This window comes from Musa acuminata, chromosome BXJ1-4 (genome assembly GCF_036884655.1).
Source record: "Musa acuminata AAA Group cultivar baxijiao chromosome BXJ1-4, Cavendish_Baxijiao_AAA, whole genome shotgun sequence".
Taxonomy (NCBI): Eukaryota; Viridiplantae; Streptophyta; class Magnoliopsida; order Zingiberales; family Musaceae; genus Musa; species Musa acuminata.
The window spans coordinates 3,976,343-3,995,298 of NC_088330.1; the positions used below are offsets into that span (position 1 = coordinate 3,976,343).

Genomic DNA, 18,956 nt, shown 5'->3' on the forward strand with positions numbered 1-18,956 from the left:
GAACTGAAAAGGAGACTTCGAGTAGGTGTTCCCAAGCAATCAAGTTTAGTTGTGCTTTCAAGGCAAACATGTGGGAAGAATACACCAAATGAACACTTTCTTTACAAAGAATTGTACCTAGTAATATGGATTTCTAAAGATCATATAAAATTGAGTGAGAAAATTCAGGTTATGGTACCGTCTCAAGATCCTTGAAGTACTCATGTTCAAGAGCTTTGCGAGCTGTGATTCTCCTTCCTGGTTCCAAACAGAGCATTTTCTGTGCAATAATTTGCATATTAGCAATGGAGTAAAGCTGACAGGACACAAAACTCCTCAAGACATGCAGTGGAACAGGCAAATATAATACTGCTAGTATACATAACAGCAGGCATCGAAAAAAGAACAAATATCATCTTCTCAAAATTGGTGAAGGCATAGAAGTACTAATAAGTTTATTTAGTATCATAAAATAGACAAAGTTCTTTGCCGGTTAGTGAAATGAATCAATCCACCTGTACCTTATGCGTTGAGGAAGTAAAGGATTGATGGTAATGTTAGTAATGAGACGAAAGATGTGCAACAGCAGAGAGTCAAATTTAGGATAGCGCAAAGGCTGCAGCGCGCCGTTATAGCTTATACCAATTGATGAACTAGCATATAAAATTCTTTTCTTTTTTCATTTTTGGACTATTGAAACGTAAGCTGGTAACTTTGTCTGGAAATATGGCAAACTATGAAAGGTTAGGAATACTCACTGAGAGAAGGTCGACACCTACTGGTTCAAGATTTGGCACCACTGCTGCCAGATCCTGCAGAGGAAATCTTGCATTAGGTTCTTAATATTTTCATCCCGGTAATTCTTTGGTATATTCTTAGTGGCACCACATAGATAAGCACCGAATTTCCAGAGTCATGCATAATGAAATTTTTGTGCAAGTCCTCAGTATATTTTCTGATGCATGAAGCATCAACTAATCAAACAAAAGGTTTAAAGCAAGTTCATTGTTTCCTTACCATAGGATCCCATTTGGGAAAAGAACACTTGAAGTGAGGTAATGATGTAACCCCTGACCAAGTTTCTTCATTAGGAGTACCTAAAACTCTTCATACATACACGTTAAAGGAAATCATATGACACTTTTAGGTATATATCAATTGCATGGAGCAAAACCAGAACTTGAAATCTTAGTGACAATAATATGTAAACCTGAAAATTTTGAACAACTGAGAAATCTCCGAATCTCCACAGAACAGTGGGCATCGATTCACCATTTCTACAAAAATACAACCTATCGACCATAAGTCGACTGGAGTAGAATAGTGGCGAGACCCAAGAAGAATTTCCGGTGCTCTATACGCCAGGGTAACAACCTGAAAAAAGAATAAGTGAACAGAGATTCCGATGCATAAATAAAATGAAGTATAGAATGAAATAGTTAGGATCATTTTTCAGGAATAAAGTGCTTAGAGAAGCATAGAGATGCAGAATAATTATCTTAAAGGTGCTTTACTAGAAGCACAAATATATATCATCAATGTTTCTTGCAATCAACAATCAAATATATCTCATGTTTGAACCTTTATGTACTTTGAATCGTTTATGATAGTTGTGCTACATAATCGTTTATGATAGTCGTTTATCATCAACGTTTCTTGCAATCAACAATCAAATATATCTCATGTTTGAACCGTTATGTACTTTGAATAGTTTATGATAGTTGTGCTACATAATAGTTTGTCATTCTCATCTGAGCAACCAAAACAATCAGAATTTGCAAGAAAGAAACATCATCAAATAAATCAACTACCTCATTGGTCAATGTCTGGACAGGAATATCAAATGCCCTACCCAATCCGAAATCGGCAATTTTTATGGTGTTAGTTTGCAGGTCAATCAGCAAATTCCGAGGTTTTAGATCACGGTGAAGAACCCTATGAGAATGGCAGTACTCAATACCACTTAAAATTTGGTATAGAAATTTCTGCAAAAAAGGAAAGTGGTACTTATCAGCCACTAAGATTCTAAAACTGTATAATACTACTTCAACATACACCATACATATTCAATCAGGAACTAAAGGATGCCTAATAAACTAACAAACGTATGAGAGGTGAGCGTTGTTTTTAGCTGCCAACTGAGTACATTGGCCAAAATGATCTTAATTCTTTTCCCATGTGTCTACGTACCAAAAATAAGAAAGCCTATGTTACTATGGTTAGAACAAACATTAATAACTAACTAGTTGCTTGATGTGTGAAAATGATTAGTAACTCATCCCTGAGCCAAGACAATTTGGTAGAGAATAGAATGCTATAATACTTGTAACCCAGGAAGAAACATAAACAGAAAAAATAACAAGTAGATCGTTGAATCAATCTCGAAGGTGAAAATTACTCAAAAAGTAAAACTGAAAGCACTAACTTGAATATAGAGTAAATTAAATTCAATCTTGAGGGATTGAAATTAGCCAATGAAAAATCAAGAACACTCCCTTGAACACAAGGAAAAAGATACCAACTCAAATTCAGATGTGAGGAATGTCTTTAGTCTTTACAAACACCTATATGAGAAAACATTTTAAGAGATAAACTTATAACAAGAGAAAAACATGATTAGTATTTTTACAATAAAGTAGGTTCTTAGAAGACCTGTGACCAGAACAAGAGAAGATAGCTTTAATTGAATGTTTCAGAATACTTAATTGATGAAAAGAAAGATGGTGCACCCTCACATGTGCAGTATTTAGTGGCAGAAAATGTGGTAAGCTAAAGAAGCTCTATGAACAACTCATTTCCAATGCTAAAGACAAGTGAACCATAAATGATTCTATAATATAAAAACACGAGTTATATAAATTAATTGTATTAATTAATCAGAAAATTTTACAAAGTACAACAAGAGACAACATGAAGAGAAGATCAACATACAGTTCTATAGGTATAAGCATTAGAGTTATGAAAATAAGTACTAAGGGAGTGATACCTCACCTTCATTAAACGATGGTCTTCTGAAAATGTTTGACAAGAATCCATGTGCTTCTTCAAGTCCAAGTCCAGATACTCAAAAATTAGATATACACTTCTCTCAGAGACCCCTACATCAAGCAACCTGCTAACGAAAACCCAACTGTTCATACGGTCATGTCATACTATAAAACTAAAACCTACAAAGAATAGCTCTTGGAATGGATGGTAATGAGGAAATTTAAAAATTCATTCTATTACTGATGCAAAATCATTCCAGCACCAAATAAGAAATATTACTAAGACCGGTTACTACATCAAGGATTTTTTTTATTGACCATGGTTATTATTTTTACAGTGAAACTTCAAGATTTAATAGTTTAGTATTTCATCAGAAATTCAGCTTAAATATTCAGACACTAGATTCATATGATTTTTACAGTGTCAGAGTTAACACAATCCACCATCATATACATATTATTGTGACATGGATATAAAATAAGGATTAATCAAACTGATCTACATTATTTTTTTCTGACTGCCTTGTGAATTATCTCACAATTTACTACCACCAACCATTGATCCTTTCAACAAAGAGTCTTTCATTTCAGACTTCAAAGTAATCAGAATTTCAAAAAAGAAGTTGTACGCAATAACAAGATTTGGGTTTGTATAAAGGGGTGGGTAAGGGGAAGAGGAGAATCATGAGTTTCTGCAGTTATCATGTGCCCCTTGGAATAGAAGACTTTTTTTTCTTATAAGATAGTTGTAAAAGCAACCATGGTTTATGGATCAATATGTTGGGCATATAAAACCCTTGCACAACTGATATGACAATGTCAAAGTGGATGTGCTAAATTTCTCTTAGAGAGAGAATAAGAAATATTTTTATCTGTGAAGAATCAAGTATTAACGTAACAAGAAAAATGAGAGAAAATCTTCTAAGATGGTATAGATTTGTTCAATATCAATGTACGAATATTGTGGTCAAAGGAGACGAGAATTAGTAGTGTGAGAAAAGGTAGAGTGAACCGTATGAAAGCCTCACAAGAATAAATAAAAAAATATCTACAATCTCTTGATATAACTATATATAGATTCATACAGCCAACTCCATATATTCAGGTCACTTGGGCTTTTTGTGGTTTTGATTTAGCTACTATAAGCATTAACAGGAATAGTTAGGAAAGACAAAAAAATCAACTATACATTAAATATATTTAGCTTTTGAGAATTTTATTAAATCAAAACCATAAGAAGCACCTCATATCGATGAAGGCTAAGACTAAAGAACTACAGATAGACATAAAAGAAATGACTAAGATATTTTGTGGAGTGCACCAGAAGGCCCAAATTTAATATAAGAATTTACATAGAAAACAGTTTTTGATAACTTCAAATGTCAATGACTAAAAATTGATAATAATGTAGAAACTAGAATCAAAATAATCACTTTACTAAAATTTCAACATCAGATGGATGTACTAAGATTCAGAAAATCTCTTTTTGCAAAAAATCGAGAATGTAAAATCAAAACAGAAAGTTTCCTAACCAGTCAATGTTCAGGTAGAGGAGATTAATATGCAACAATTGTACCATATTCAGAACGAATCTGAAGTTAGATGGTGAAGCAGTTCATAGTAGATAGAGTATGAACAGGTATTCATTTCCCACCTTGGTTACTACAATTGTAACAGAAAGATTCCTAACTTAATTTCCTCATCAACTAAGTTATTATGACGGGAAATATGTGATCCCAAATCTTCAAAACCCCAACAAGGAATGATACTCCTGCCAAATCCAGCAAATCTTGGAGTTCACCATTTGCCAATTTAATTGGTATACTAATACAAAGCAAAGGTATTACTATTGAGGTTATATATTAAAATTATTCAAACAAGGCCATGGTTCGAAGGATCAGCAATCCACCAAGAAATCATCTGGAATCAACTAATGCTATCAACAACAGACTTTCAACATTTATAGGATCCTGCATATTTTATCCCAATCCATCGAGGTTTGAGAAGAACTCATTAGACAGAACATAAATACTATCTTCAACATAAGATGCACAGAAACCCTTTTTTAATCGAACTCTTTCCTATTAAGTTTTTAAGTGCACAAGAATCTTGAACCTACACGAGTATCACTTATGGTTTTCCATGTGGTTTTGGGAGGCAATTAAATTTCAGGTATTGAAACATGAATTTCAGTATAATTTTCCTATACAGTTTTACAAATCATTAAAAATTTGCTGAGTGGTCAAACACTGACAAGGTACAACAACTAAGGAAATGTAGCACTCCACCCAGGAAAAGAATTGAAGGCATTTGATGACACTGACATACAATGATAAACACATTATAGAAACTTATGGAATAAAGGATCTTTTAACAAACATGGCATGGTCTCATTCACAGTATTCTGTTCTCCTTAAGTTCTGAAACTAATTATTTTATTAAATCGGAAAATCAGAAAGACTTAGGAAGAGCTGAAAATTGTAAATTTCATCATCAGGATTCAGCATATATTTTTCTGCAATAATTTCTTTCAATCAGCCAGTATAGTAAAAATATATTGCCAAACGTGATAAAGCAACAGTAAAACTCAATCACTAAGGAAGGTATCAAAATTTTTTATTCACTGTGAATAAATGAAAAGGGAAATTCTAAAATCCTAAGCACAAAAAGAAATAAAAACTTCGGTAATTTATAGCATGACTCGTTGATAAGCATGCATGATTAAAAAGGTAATTCTTTACCAAACTTTTAAAAGCCTTTATGTGATCTGCAACAGTCTCATTTAATGATCTCAGTTTTCTTTGAGTTACATATCCTATATTGTGCCGAACAATCAGAAGGAATTATGGACACTAGAAAGACTAGGGAAGGTGAAACTAAGTTGCACAATACATGGAGTCACTATGAGTGAAACAGCAACAAGATACCTAAGGAAAGTTTAGAATGTTCATATAAATAAGTAAATTCTTCTCACACATTCAATGCTGGTTATGATAATTAATCTACGTTACCAGAGAGAATTTTCTTCCAACAGAAAACTGGTGTCACAGCAAAAGAAAGCTTAACTCTGGCCATACTTTGCAGTTATTAGTTAGTTAGCTAGGAAGTTTGTTTAATTTGTTTTGCCATGTTACACTTACATCTTGTAATTTGCCTTCTTTAAGCAAAACACAAGATACAAGGAACCCACTTGACAAAAGAAACCTTTCCAATCAAACAAACGCAAAAGCTTGTTCATCTAGTATCTTCGAATTAATCAAAGCCTAGATTCCTAAATCAATGAAGTAAATGAAGACAAAGATGGTTGGGGCAGTTGAGGAGCATAACCTGACTATGTTACAATGATGCATTTCCTTTAATAGTGAGACCTCTCTGATGACAAAGCCGGGGATTCCCTCATCCTCCTCTTTTATCCGGATCTTCTTAATAGCAATCATCTCATTTGTTTGTCGGTCTCGAGCCTTGTAAACGACTCCATACGTCCCTTCACCAATCTTCTCCACCTTCTCATACTGAGATAGCATTTCCACCACATTACCAAAAAAACCCTTACAACTACTATAAATGAGATAATGGCGAAATGGAGCAAGGCAATCAGTGCTAGCTCACCCTTTCCATGTCGAGCACAACTCACGTAACAACCTGGGGTAAAAGTAAAATGGTTTGTCCATCAAATCAAGCAGCCAGTGGTATATAAGAACTCAAAATCCAACAACAGAAATGAACTCAGACAAGAGAAACACTCATCAATGTAGTCCAAAATTGTCAAATCGGATCGGCGCGGGGCACCAAAGAAATCAAATGCGACGGATCGAAACTCTGCATGGGATTCGAGACAAGACACACCAGTCGCAAACGGGTACACTCGAATAGTCGGATAGTACGCCGCGATCGGGAGAAGATGAACCCGAGTTGCTCGTGAAAAATCTGATCCCGAAGCAGCAGCTCGAATCGGAGGGAAGCCGCACGGAGAGATGGAAAGAAATCGATGAATCCGATCGACAACGCACGCAAGAGCAATCAGATTTAGGGTAATGGATCCACCATCGACCTACTGAGTCAGTGTTCCGCCGTGAGGAAGCAGAGCATTAGAGAGAGAGAGAGAGGGATGGGGGGTCGAGGGAGAGAACAGCACAGGCGCGCGCGAGAGAGAATGGAGCAGTTCTCTGTGGATATATATATATATATATATATATATATATATATATATATATATATATATATATATATTCAAATTAAATTATTGATATCTAAAAATTCTTGATCTTTAATGTGAAAATGTATAATATTTGCTCATGTATATTTTATGTTCAAGTTATTGATATACATGTAAATGTATATTAAAAATATACACTAAAAATATTGGTTAACCTTATAATTTAATTTATGACCTTAGAGAGAAATTTATTATATTATAATTACTAAATCCAGAATCAATCAATATACAAAAATATCTTTAAATCAAACTAAAACTTATCAAATCTGTCCTAAAATTTCTTGTGTCACTTTCTCTCCCAATTTTAAATTCATCTACAAAAACTAATTAAAAGTCTCATAAAATATCTTCTCTCTCTTTTTTTTTCTTTTATTGCAAAGAATAAATGGTGATAGCAGGTTCAAGACCTTACAATAAACTATCATAATCTTACAAGCTAAACTAACTTATACAGATAAAAGTCATGTATCTTATCTCAAATTTAATATAAGAGTCATGTAAGTTATAATATTTTATTTCATAAAATCAAAACAATAACTTGAAACGTCTAACACAGAACAAATAGATAAAAAGAAGAAAATAAATTCACTAGATAAGAATACTATATGTTTGACAAAAATTATTTGAAAAAGACACAAAAAGGATACTAACCATAAACCTCCCTAGAGAAAACGAAGACTTTGTTGCAGATGTTGACTCAAGAATATATCGAGATGAAGAAAAAGATACTTAAATAGTAGTGGAACAATAATTTTATTTCTAATATTGACCCTACCAATCTCATAACTTACTTCATGACCTTAGGGGCAAATTTATGATTTTAGAATTAAATATATTATCAATTCCATTGGTCAAAAGGATTAATTTATATACAAAAATATTTATCAATCAAATTAAAACTTAACAAATCTGTCCTACTATTTCTGGGTACATTCTCAGCCCCTATATATATATATATATATATATATATATATATATATATATATATATATATATAATTATTTTACTATATTAGTTTCAAATAAGAAATTGCTATAAAAAAAATCTATCAATCAAGTGAAAGCATAAAAAAAATTAACCTAAAATTTGTAGGTATCATAATCTCCCCTTAAGCATAACAAATAGAAGTCTATTGGAGCATCTTATTTAAAGTTGGATATTAGAGTCATGTAAGTTATAAAATTTCATTTCATAAAACCAAAGTCCAATGAGATAGAAAATCAATTAATTCAAAGGTTTGATGTTTTGATACATTAGAAACAGATAGGAAGAACAAAAAAATGATGAAGAGAAATATATATATTTCAATATAAATTAATTAAAAATATTGACTCCGATAGTTGAATGATAAAATCGATTAATGAATTTGAGAAACTAATATGGTATTAAGTGTATTTATGACATAGGAGGTATTTTAACCAAAGGTGCGTATCGCTCGAAGATCAAATGTTTAGTCACAAGATCGAATGTCAAGTTAGAGAATAAATTATTGAATTGAAAGATTAAACATCGAGCTAGAAAAAATAGATTTCGAACTAAAAAAATCAAATATTAAGCTAAAGAATTAGTTCAGCTATTTGAAGATCAATGGACTATTAGATAATTAGTCGAAGCCATGACCAAAATTTATTGGGTCACAAATAAGTTGCAAATAGGTTAAACATGTATCTTCGCTAACACAAATGAAGTCTACAAATGCAATGCTAAGGAGGTTCCAGAGAAGCTAGATTAGGTTTTAACTAAGTCAAAAGCCTACCTGATAGTGGCACCATCTAGATTAGGTAATGGTACCGCTTGGGTTTGTGGAGGACATGGTTCGATGTTGTTTCAGTGATTCGATAGTGGTGTTGCCTCCATTGATTGATTGATTGATGATGGTACATTATTTATCTATCTTATTTTTAATTAATTATTTATTTTAGAGCTTCTATGAGTGCCTCACAAGTTAGTTGTTGAGGTAAGAAATATCCAATTCTTATTGAGGTAAGAATAAGTCCACATTGCAAAATTTAGCATATATACTGTGAAACAAGTTACGGCAACCAAAACATTATGGGTAAACACAACACCTGACCTTTCTGAAGGTGGTGGATCCCAGTGAACTCCATCATAAGGAGCTGCAAATCGAGTAGGATCAACGGTGGCATATCTGATCCATGCTGGAATCCTATCAACCCAAATTCCATTGCCATGTTTGAACCTAAATTTGACCCTAGAATTGTGAGGAATGGATGGTTTACCTCCAGCATCTGGGATTTTAATATTCCAAACACCAAATTCATTTTTTTCCATTTTGTGGTTGGACCCATCCCAGCCATTGAAATCTCCAATAAGTTGTGCTTCCCTACAAAGTTAAAATGAAAGCTTCCATGCTTCATTATATGCACCTAGTATTATTGTGCAAAACGTACTTCTTAGTAATTAAGTCAGTTGATTCAAAGATAAGAGATTAAGTCCCTTTCTCGTGATTAAACAAGTTCTAAGTGGTCGAAAAGCTATATATTATTATCACCTACATAATGCCATTACATGTCCTTGGTTGTTATTGTAGCTGCCACCATTTATATTGGCTTTTACTAAAACAACACACTCAAATGCTGACCAGGTTAAATTATTTACAACCAGATTACCCTAATTTTAGTAAGCGTGCTCAAGACAATGCCCATGATTGGACTCCACAAGTTCAAAATTTATCACAAAATGCATATGTACAAGTTCAGAATGTAAATAAATGCCTTGACAATAAAACCAATTTTAGGAAATATAAAGAAAGCATGTGTTAGAATGGGAAAAACAGGACTCTTAGAGACAGCTTGAAGACTCACTGGGCAGCTGGAGCCCATTCACGGTAAACAATAGCATCTTGTTCTCTGTTGAATCCAAACTTGAGATAACCTACGATGTAGGAGCAAGTAGCCAGAGACCAAGTATATATGCTTGATACCTTGAGAAAATTCTTCAAGACTTCCTTCGAATTTCTCAATCAATGATTTTTGTTCCACATATTTCTTTGACCTGTAAATGAGATGATCTTTAAAATTTTCCAGTGATGGATCCAAGTCAAATATTCCACAATGTTGAACATCCTCTTCAGTAGTTGTCATGGCTTGGTTCTCACCCAGAACACTTGAGATTGCAAAATCACGCTCAGCCTTAAAATAATGCAAAAAACAAAAAAAAGGTTTTAGTATTTAACACTATAGGTAATGCATAAGTTCACCGTGCTTAAGAGAATATGCCAGAATTCATTTTTAATCATTTTCAAGAGATCAAATCACCTTCAAATTTATGGACAACCTATGCGGGCAGCAGAAAGGGTACTTAACAGAAAATCGTATAGATGAATTTGCCACCAGTGCTGACTGCAACTTTGCAAGCACATGACTTCTTGAGTCCTGTCAGCAAACCAAAATCAGATACAGATAAGAAGAGATAAATGTATTCTGCAACAAAATGAACTGCCTTCATGCACTGTCTGGTATTTGCATCAAACAATCTGCCCCATAATTCAGTAGTAAAAAAAGGGCAGACCCTTTTGATTCGTTAATGAAGATTAGTGTTAGCTTATTCCAACAATACACTAACATCTCCTCTTAAAATAATTTCGAATAAATGCAAATTCTTCGCAATAATCAGAGTATTTCCTTTTTTTTGGTTTACAATTGGTATGATTAATCATAGTCTCTTCTTTTGAGTGCTAGAATTGAATGCATACATTTGAAAGCCAAATGAGTGTTAGAATTGAATGCATGCATCTGAAAGCCAAATTTCAAATGCATGCATGCATGCATCTCTACCTGACGTAAAGATATGAGTTATTTTTTCTTTTGGTCGACACTAGAGATGATTTGTGGGCCAAAAATCCACAACTATTTGCATCGCATAGTAACATTGATAAGATATGAATTGCTCCTAGTCATTTCTTGCTTTACAAATAATTCCACTCCACATGTGCATCACATGCATATCCTAGTCCTCGCCCGAGTCACTCCAGATCGATTCTCGATTGGCGACTCGCCGGCCCAGTCCTCGCCCAAGTCGCTCCAGATTGATTACCGACTAACAACTCGCCATTGAGGGGTCTAGGGAAGATCAATGTATGTAACCTTATCTTTAAATATGAAGCCTCCAATACGGGTCTAGGGAGGGTCAATGTACGTAGTCTTACTTTTAAATATTTAAATAAGTTGTTTCCATGACTCTAACCCTAGTCTTCCAAGTTGTAAAGAAGCAATCTTACCTTGGTATAACGGTAAACTCTAAACTTCTGAATTTCCAAATGCTACGGTTGCTACCATCAAGCTTGCATACTACTCATCCATGCTAGATTATCTAGTTTAATAAATCATCTTTAAAAAACATTATGCATTCCAATGCACAGAAACACTCATATATAGATCAAGTTAGAAAAGCCTTTCTATGCATATGAAACATTTCTTAGATACCACTTTTACCAAATAATCATACCACAATTATGATATGTCAGCTACACATGTGATGTAGAACAAGTTCACGATGAGTAGAGGAGACTTTTTTATTTGACAATAGAAGAAGGGAAGATAGCGGAAGGACAATAATCATAAAATGAAATGAAAGAAATGGTAACTAATAGACTCACTTTCTCTCGACTAGTCAAGTTCCAATCTTCCAGCAGTTCATAACCATGATACATTTTGGTCACATAGGTAACTCATGTTCAGTTAGGCTGAAAGAACGAGGAATGGAACGAATCCATGATTTGATTTATTCTGCAACTCATGGAATAATTATCAAGTAATTGATATAGCAAGTGGTAGTTGATTTTCGTGGTAATAGTTAACCAAAGTGAAAACTAAAAAATACTTGGAATTCACATTTTGATAGCCACCATCCTAATTCAGGACAAAGTGAACACTCTCAGTATCATTGTCTATGTTGTTGACACCTGAATAGATTAAAAAAAGTGAAAGTCTCTGAAAATAATAGGCATCAAGTGAGGTCAAAATGGCAAATCAAAAGATTAATAGGCATAAAGCTATGATGATTGCACAAATGGGAGAAAGAATACCTAACCACATTCTGAAATACATATATGAATAAGGTGACACAGAGCAAGAGAATAACAAAAGTAGAACAGACAGTCGTTAAAACCAATGATCAGATATCGGAATACATATAGAACACAAACATAAGAATTTAATATATTATACAACAAAATATGATCAAACCACACATCTTTAAGTGATCTAGCAACCTCCGACTAAATCCATCCAATGATCCAAAGAAAGGCTTTTGGCAAAGCCCAGAAGGTTAAACATGCCAAAGAAAAAGCGTCGCGGGGATACCAAAATCGCTCATACGGCTCACACCCAACATATCACTGGAACCATGAAAAAGCGCAATTGAATACCTAGCAACCGCAATTACGATCTTGCCAAATCATCATATGTCGAACATTTTGTGTTCGACCATGTAAATAACACAAGGAAGTAAAGAGATTGCATTATAGCGTGAAAGAAAAAGGAAGGAAAGCGGGTTAATACTGAAAAACCAAAATCGATTTCTTCGACCCAATCTGAAGAAGCGTACCGATGTAAACATACAATGAACTTCGGAAGAAGAGCCCGCGAGCAAGTAGACGAAATAGAGGGGCAAATCACCGCCAACTCCCAATCGAGAAAACAAAACATCTCAAGAAGCAACAAAAACCCACATGCAATTCTTGCTCCCTTCCCCACTCCCCTCCAAGAAAAGATCAAAATCGAAACGGTTGAGCAATCAAAGGGGGAACAGGAACAAGAAAAGATCGTGCCTTTCGAGGGTGCGAAGAGGCTCGAGCGAGGAAGATCGGAGACGAAGAGCATAATAGCACCGTAATCTTCTTCCCTTCTTCTTTTCTTCACCACTGACACTGCTCGTTCTCGCACTCTGAGATGTCTTTCTCCTCTCCACAGCCTTACATTTATGGTCCATTTCCTCCAGACGTGGGGTCCGTCCCGTAGCTCTGCTTCGCGCTTTCGTCAAGCAAGCAAGCAAGCAAGGGATGCGTGGGTCGCGCCAACCCGCGCGCCTCACGCGCGGCCAAACCGCCCGCGTCCCACGCGCGCGGCCAGCCCGAACGCGCCGAGCGTCTCGGCCACTCGGCCCCACGCGCGCGGCCATCCCACCGCCTGGGCCCCTCGGTCCCACGCGCGCGGCCAACCCGCACGCCTCACGCGCGGCTAACCCGCACGCCTCACGCGCGGCCAAACCGCCCGCGTCCCACGCGCGCGGCCAAACCGCCCGCGTCCCATGCGCGCGGCCAGCCCGACCGCGCCGAGCGTCTCGGCCACTCGGCCCCACGCGCGCGGCCATCCCGCGCGCCTCGGCTCCTCGGTCCCACGCGCGCGACCAGCCCGCGCGTCTCGGCTGCTCGGCCACAAGCGCCTCGACCCCTCGGTCCCACGCGCGCGACCAGCCTGCCCGCGCCGAACACCTCGGCCACAGTCTACCCGAGACCTCCTCGGCCATAGCATGCCCGAGAGCTCCTCGGCCACAGCCTACCCGAGACCTCCTCGGCCATGGCTTGCCCGAGACTTCCTCTATGCATGCACAAGTAGCTCCTCGGCCACAGCATGCATAAAGAGAGATATGGCGTCGCCTGAGAGACTTGGCCCATGCATAAGGAGAGATATGGCGTCGTTTGAGAGACTTGGCCCATGCGCAGCCAGCAAGCAGCCTCGCTGCCTCGGCCACTCGGCCTCATGCAAACACGCTGCCTTGCTGCCTCGCTGCCTCGGCCACTCGGCCTCGTGCGCAGCCAGCACGCAGCCTCGCTGCCTCGGCCACTCGGCCTCATGCGCAGCCAACACGCTGCCTCGGCCCCTCGGCCTCGTTCGCAGCCAGCAAGCGGCCTCGCTGCCTCGGCCACTCGGCCTCATGCTCAGCCAACACGCTGCCTCGGCCCCTGAGCCCCATGCGCAGCAAGCACTACGCTACCTCGGCCCCTTGCGCAGCCTGCCTGCGCCGAGCCCACCTCAGCGCGGCCTGCCCGCCTGAGCAGCAACCCCTCGGTCGCAGCCTGCCTGCGCCGAATGCCTCGGCTCTCCGGCTTTACGCCACCCGAGACCATGCCTGCGCGGCCTGCCCGCCTGCGTCGTGCTACTCGGCTCTCCGGCTTTACGCCACCCGAGACCACGCCTGCGCGGCCTGCCCGCCTGCGTTGTGCTCCTCGGCTCTCCGGCTTTACGCCACCCGAGACCACGCCTGCGCGGCCTGCCCGCCTGCGTCGTGCTCCTCGACTCTCCGGCTTTACGCCACCCGAGACCACGCCTGCGCGGCCTGCCCGCCTGCGTCATGCTCCTCGGCTCTCCGGCTTTACGCCACCCGAGACCACGCCTGCGCGGCCTGCCCGCCTGCATCGTGCTCCTCGGCTCTCCGGCTTTACGCCACCCGAGACCACGCCTGCGCGGCCCGCCTGCGTCGTGCTCCTCGGCTCTTCGGCTTTACGCCACCCGAGACCACGCCTGCGCGGCCTGCCCGCCTGCACCGTGCTCTTCGGCTTTACGCCACCCGAGACCACGCCTGCGCGGCCCGCCTGCATCGTGCTCCTCGGCTCTCCGGCTTTACGCCACCCGAGACCACACCTGCGCGGCCTGCCTCGGCTCTCCGGCTTTACGCCACCCGAGACCACACCTGCGCGGCCTGCCCGCCTGCGTCGTGCTCCTCGGCTCTCCGGCTTTACGCCACCCGAGACCACGCCTGCGCGGCCTGCCCGCCTGCGTCGTGCTCCTCGGCTCTCCGGCTCCCTACAGATCATATATATACATACATACATACATACATACATATATATATATATATATACATACATACATACATATATATATATATATATACATATATATATATATATATGATTGCATTGAAGCAGTTGTTACATGCTGGGATAAGCTATTTCTTATTTTTATTTTCTATTGGTGCAATGATGTCCCCTGTAAGAAAATTATTTTGGATCAGAATTTTGGTTATTATTTTTATTACACTATAAAGAGATGATGCAGTGTGTTCTAACGATATGATTGAAAATGATTTAAGCTGCTAAAGCATTTTAGTGTTTGGATAATGAACCAAATTTGAGTCTAATCTAATTTTAATATGATATACCTGAATTTAAGCCGATAATTGATTACTAAACTCTTAAATCAACCCAATCCACTTAATATAGATTAAGGTACATGTTATGTTTGGAAGACATTGACAAGTCAAAACCTAGTTAACAAGTTGATCCTCCTAATAACTTATCGTTCTATCGACAAGTGATAGTCGAATTGGAAGACATATAAACTTAATTAATCATACATGGTTTCTTAATGCCCAATGATCTTGAATGTAATGATTCCCAAACCACTTATAAAAGAGACTCCCAAGATATACATTTTGAAAATTCACCTTTTTTGTCTTGTTGATTAATTTGCCCAATCCGTTTGATCTGAATAGTCTTAGGCTTTTTAACCTTGGGAACTGATTTGATTATCGAAAAAATCATTTTCGAAAATATCCCTAACTTAGTCTTGCAAGATTATGCATCATCGAATCTTAAGTAAAAAACTAGATAATCTTGGAATAAGCCTTAGTTGGATTTGACTCATCTCTCCAACTTGGACAATCAAAATCTGACTTAATAGATTAGTATTAGAAGGAGGGATGCTAAGCATGTCTCGAGAAAATTTTACGAGACCATTAAAGTCAAACTCGGATGAGGCTAACCAATTAAATATACTTAACGATCCAAGAGGGCCGAGCTCGATGGCGTCGAATGCTCCTTTATCAAACCCCTTGGTTTCGGTTCTCCAAGGGTTTGATCATACTCCTATCCTATAACTTTCTAATTGCCAACTTTTTTGCTGACTATTCTAGGATCCACCAATTAACCCACCTCTTTTCCAACCTGCAGCTCCATTTGCCCAAACTATCACCATTCCTATTAGTACGTTTTATAGTCTAACTTAGCAAGTCTAGTTCTTGATAGGGGTATTCTAGTCTCTTGCTCTATATCTCTCCTAACGAACCTAATTATTGTAGTAAGGAACACATTAAAATCCCCATACCCCTCATTTCCTTACTCTAGTGCTTCCACTCATCCTTACCCCTAGCATGATGGCAGAGTCAGGCCCACCGATGGTCGAGCCACAACCAGAAATTTGCTCTCTAATTCACCCCCTAAAAGTTCCACCTCCTCAACCAGACTAGGATGCTAAGGTCAATGGCTCGAGAATATTAAAAGAGATATAAGACAGGAAAAGTAACCTGAAATTGACACCTATCTTAAGTCCCCAATTGTCAAGAGCATGGAAGAGTCTATTCCAACTTCCAAGGCTGACATTATTTTAGGTGGCAACTCTTTTATGTGCTAAACTTTTCCAACCACTCTTAGCGGTGTAGCAAGGAAATGGTTTTCAAAGTTTTCACCTAAATTCATCTCATCTTTTGGATAACTAGTAAAAGAGATTTAGTTTAATTTTATTTGCTATAAGATACTAAAGAAACCAACTATTTCTAAGAGAAACCAACTATCTTGCTCTTAGAATTTCAACAAATGAACAAGGAGTTCCTCGCTAGTTATACAAAAAGATTTCATGATGAAGTTAGACCGGTGGCTCACCTAAATCCATCTGTTCTGATTAACGCTTATATCGACAATTATCAACTTTTGAAGTTCTTTTATTTAGTTATCATACAACTGCTGACCATTTTTCTAGAGCTCCTGCAGGAGACCAATCGTTATATCATAGTATAATCCATAATTATAGGAAAAAGGAACTCTGAACCTAAGAAAGTCTCAAGGAGAGGAGTTCATGAGTGGGCAATTTGGAGTGCCCCCTATAATGACAAACCAAGGCTTGATTGGGCACCCCCTTGTAGAGATTTTACGCCACTAAATACGTTGCATACCGAAGTGTTCGTGCAGATAAAAGAGAAGAGGTTTCTTCACACCCGCCACTCTTAACGGGATCCTTCAACTCGTCTAAGCCATTCAAAATACTATTACTCATATCAAGATTATGGGCATGACACAAAAGATTATTATGATTTAAAATTATAGATCAAGGAGCTCATCTAGAAGGGGAAGCTTAATCATTACTTACATAAGGTGCGAGAGCCTTTCCCGCAAAGCTCAATTGAGTGTTAGGTGGACCCATATTTAGAGAACCAATTCCACATCCAAAAATAATTATGTCAGGGACCCTCCATATAAAAGATTTTGCCCCTTAGGAGATCCTCCGATTGTGTTTAAGGAAGAAGAGATTGAGCACATTGATCCTCATCATAATGATGCTATGGTGGTCACCTCAAGATCACCAATGTAATGATAAAAAGAATTTTAGTAGACACGGGAAGTTCTGCCAACATATCATATACTATGATGCTTTCTTAAAGATCGGGGTTAAGCGTAAATGACTTCCAACTGATCTCCTCTATACTCATTGGCTTTAGTGAGATTCCATAACTCCCTAGATTTGTATATTACTTTTGGATTTGATGATTTCTCTAAAATTATGAAGATAAAATTTCTAGTCATTCGATATTTTATTCGCCTATAATACAATCATTGGTCACTAACCCTCAATCGTTTGCGTATAGTTATCTTGATTTACTACATGATTTGAAAGTTTTTCACCAACTCTAGGGTTGGAGTAGTCAAGAAAGACTCATGGGAGTCTCGTCATTATTACCTCACCTCTATATAACAACCTTATTTTTCCTTCGAATTGTTGAACTCTATATAAATAATTTTTTTTTATTGTTCCTAGTGAACTCACTCTTCTCACCTTATTAATCCTAATCAACTTGCATCATCTAACCACAATAAATACTAGTTTTCTTTGAATATTTTGTTACATGATATATTTTTTTCATTTTATTCTCTATTAGAGCAATATTTATTTATTTTTTAATCTTTTATTTTATTAAATCTTATTTCTAACCTTCGAAAAATATTAATTTTTTAATCCCAGCACTTTTAAAAATATTATTTTTTTTTTTTGTCGAATGATGCATCCAAGATAACTAAAATATTACAATATTTTTTTATTCATCTATTTAAAATACATCCTTATTTTTTAATAGTATTTCAAAGATTATATTTCATGTATTTGGTCATGATTCTTCTTAACCTAAAATGCGATGCATGACATAACATAAATCATGGGGATATTTTCCACCTATGACAAGAACATTTGTTTATTACTAACGTACAATCCTAATACTACAAATCATTATATCATACATATCTTTTATCAAATTAATATAATTATTTAGTATATTTCCTTTTTACATATGAAACTAATGTAGTAATGGATATGGATCACCTTTTGGGAATCTTTTATGATTGCACTATCCGTGGGCTATAATGGATCAAGTTTGGCAATACTGTATCTATGAAAATTCCTATATGCTTAATAACTTGTTAATATTAAATAGCAAAGGCACCAGTAAAAATATCAAAATTAATCCTAATTAAACTTTTAATGATCAAAATAATATCATCCATGTGGATCTGTTTTAGATATGACATAAATCTAGCAACAGTTCTCAGGCAAAGAAAGAAAAATAATGAGAAGATAACAAAAAATTACCTGTAAAATTATGTATGAATCTCCAGAGTAGAATTTACCATAATCAGAGTTTGGTATAGGCACTGGTTGAAAGTTCTCAATACGCCATATTTCTGTTCCTCTATGTGGTGTTAAGTAAATGCTCACATTAAAAAAATAAAAGATACTACAAAAAAAACTATTTGAAGAGTAAAAGAA

At 37.4% G+C, this 18,956-nt stretch overlaps 1 protein-coding gene across 5 annotated transcripts; it reads right to left on the reverse strand.

The window, feature by feature from the left end:
• Positions 1-26: 26 nt before the first annotated feature.
• On the reverse strand, positions 27-18,732 carry LOC103980617 (cell division control protein 2 homolog). 5 transcript variants are annotated; one of them, XM_065158367.1, is made up of 10 exons: positions 10,127-10,163; positions 10,008-10,077; positions 6,576-6,608; positions 6,294-6,478; positions 2,971-3,091; positions 1,791-1,964; positions 1,190-1,353; positions 997-1,084; positions 738-791; positions 27-259 (listed from the first exon to the last, which is right to left on the reverse strand). In XM_065158367.1, exons 3-10 carry the CDS (start codon positions 6,582-6,584, stop codon positions 170-172), a joined length of 885 nt encoding a protein of 294 aa, XP_065014439.1. In that variant the 5' UTR covers positions 6,585-6,608; positions 10,008-10,077; positions 10,127-10,163; the 3' UTR covers positions 27-169. The 5 variants fall into 5 exon arrangements, 4 of the variants coding, with proteins under 4 accessions (XP_065014439.1, XP_009395339.2, XP_018680692.2 ...); XM_009397064.3 differs by lacking the exons at positions 10,008-10,077; positions 10,127-10,163 and adding an exon at positions 6,813-7,152; XM_018825147.2 differs by lacking the exons at positions 6,576-6,608; positions 10,008-10,077; positions 10,127-10,163 and having other exon boundaries at positions 6,294-6,490.
• Positions 18,733-18,956: the final 224 nt, after the last annotated feature.

Bases quoted from the DNA above. Each gene is read 5' to 3' on its own strand.
- LOC103980617 (XM_018825147.2), bottom strand. From the start codon at position 6,490: ATGCTATCTCAGTATGAGAAGGTGGAGAAGATTGGTGAAGGGACGTAT. The intron at 1,354-1,790 runs GTAGTTGATTTA...TTCTTTTTTCAG, and splicing joins TCCAGACATTGACCAATGAG to GTTGTTACCCTGGCGTATAG. The intron at 1,085-1,189 runs GTTTACATATTA...GTATGTATGAAG, and splicing joins CAGTTGTTCAAAATTTTCAG to AGTTTTAGGTACTCCTAATG.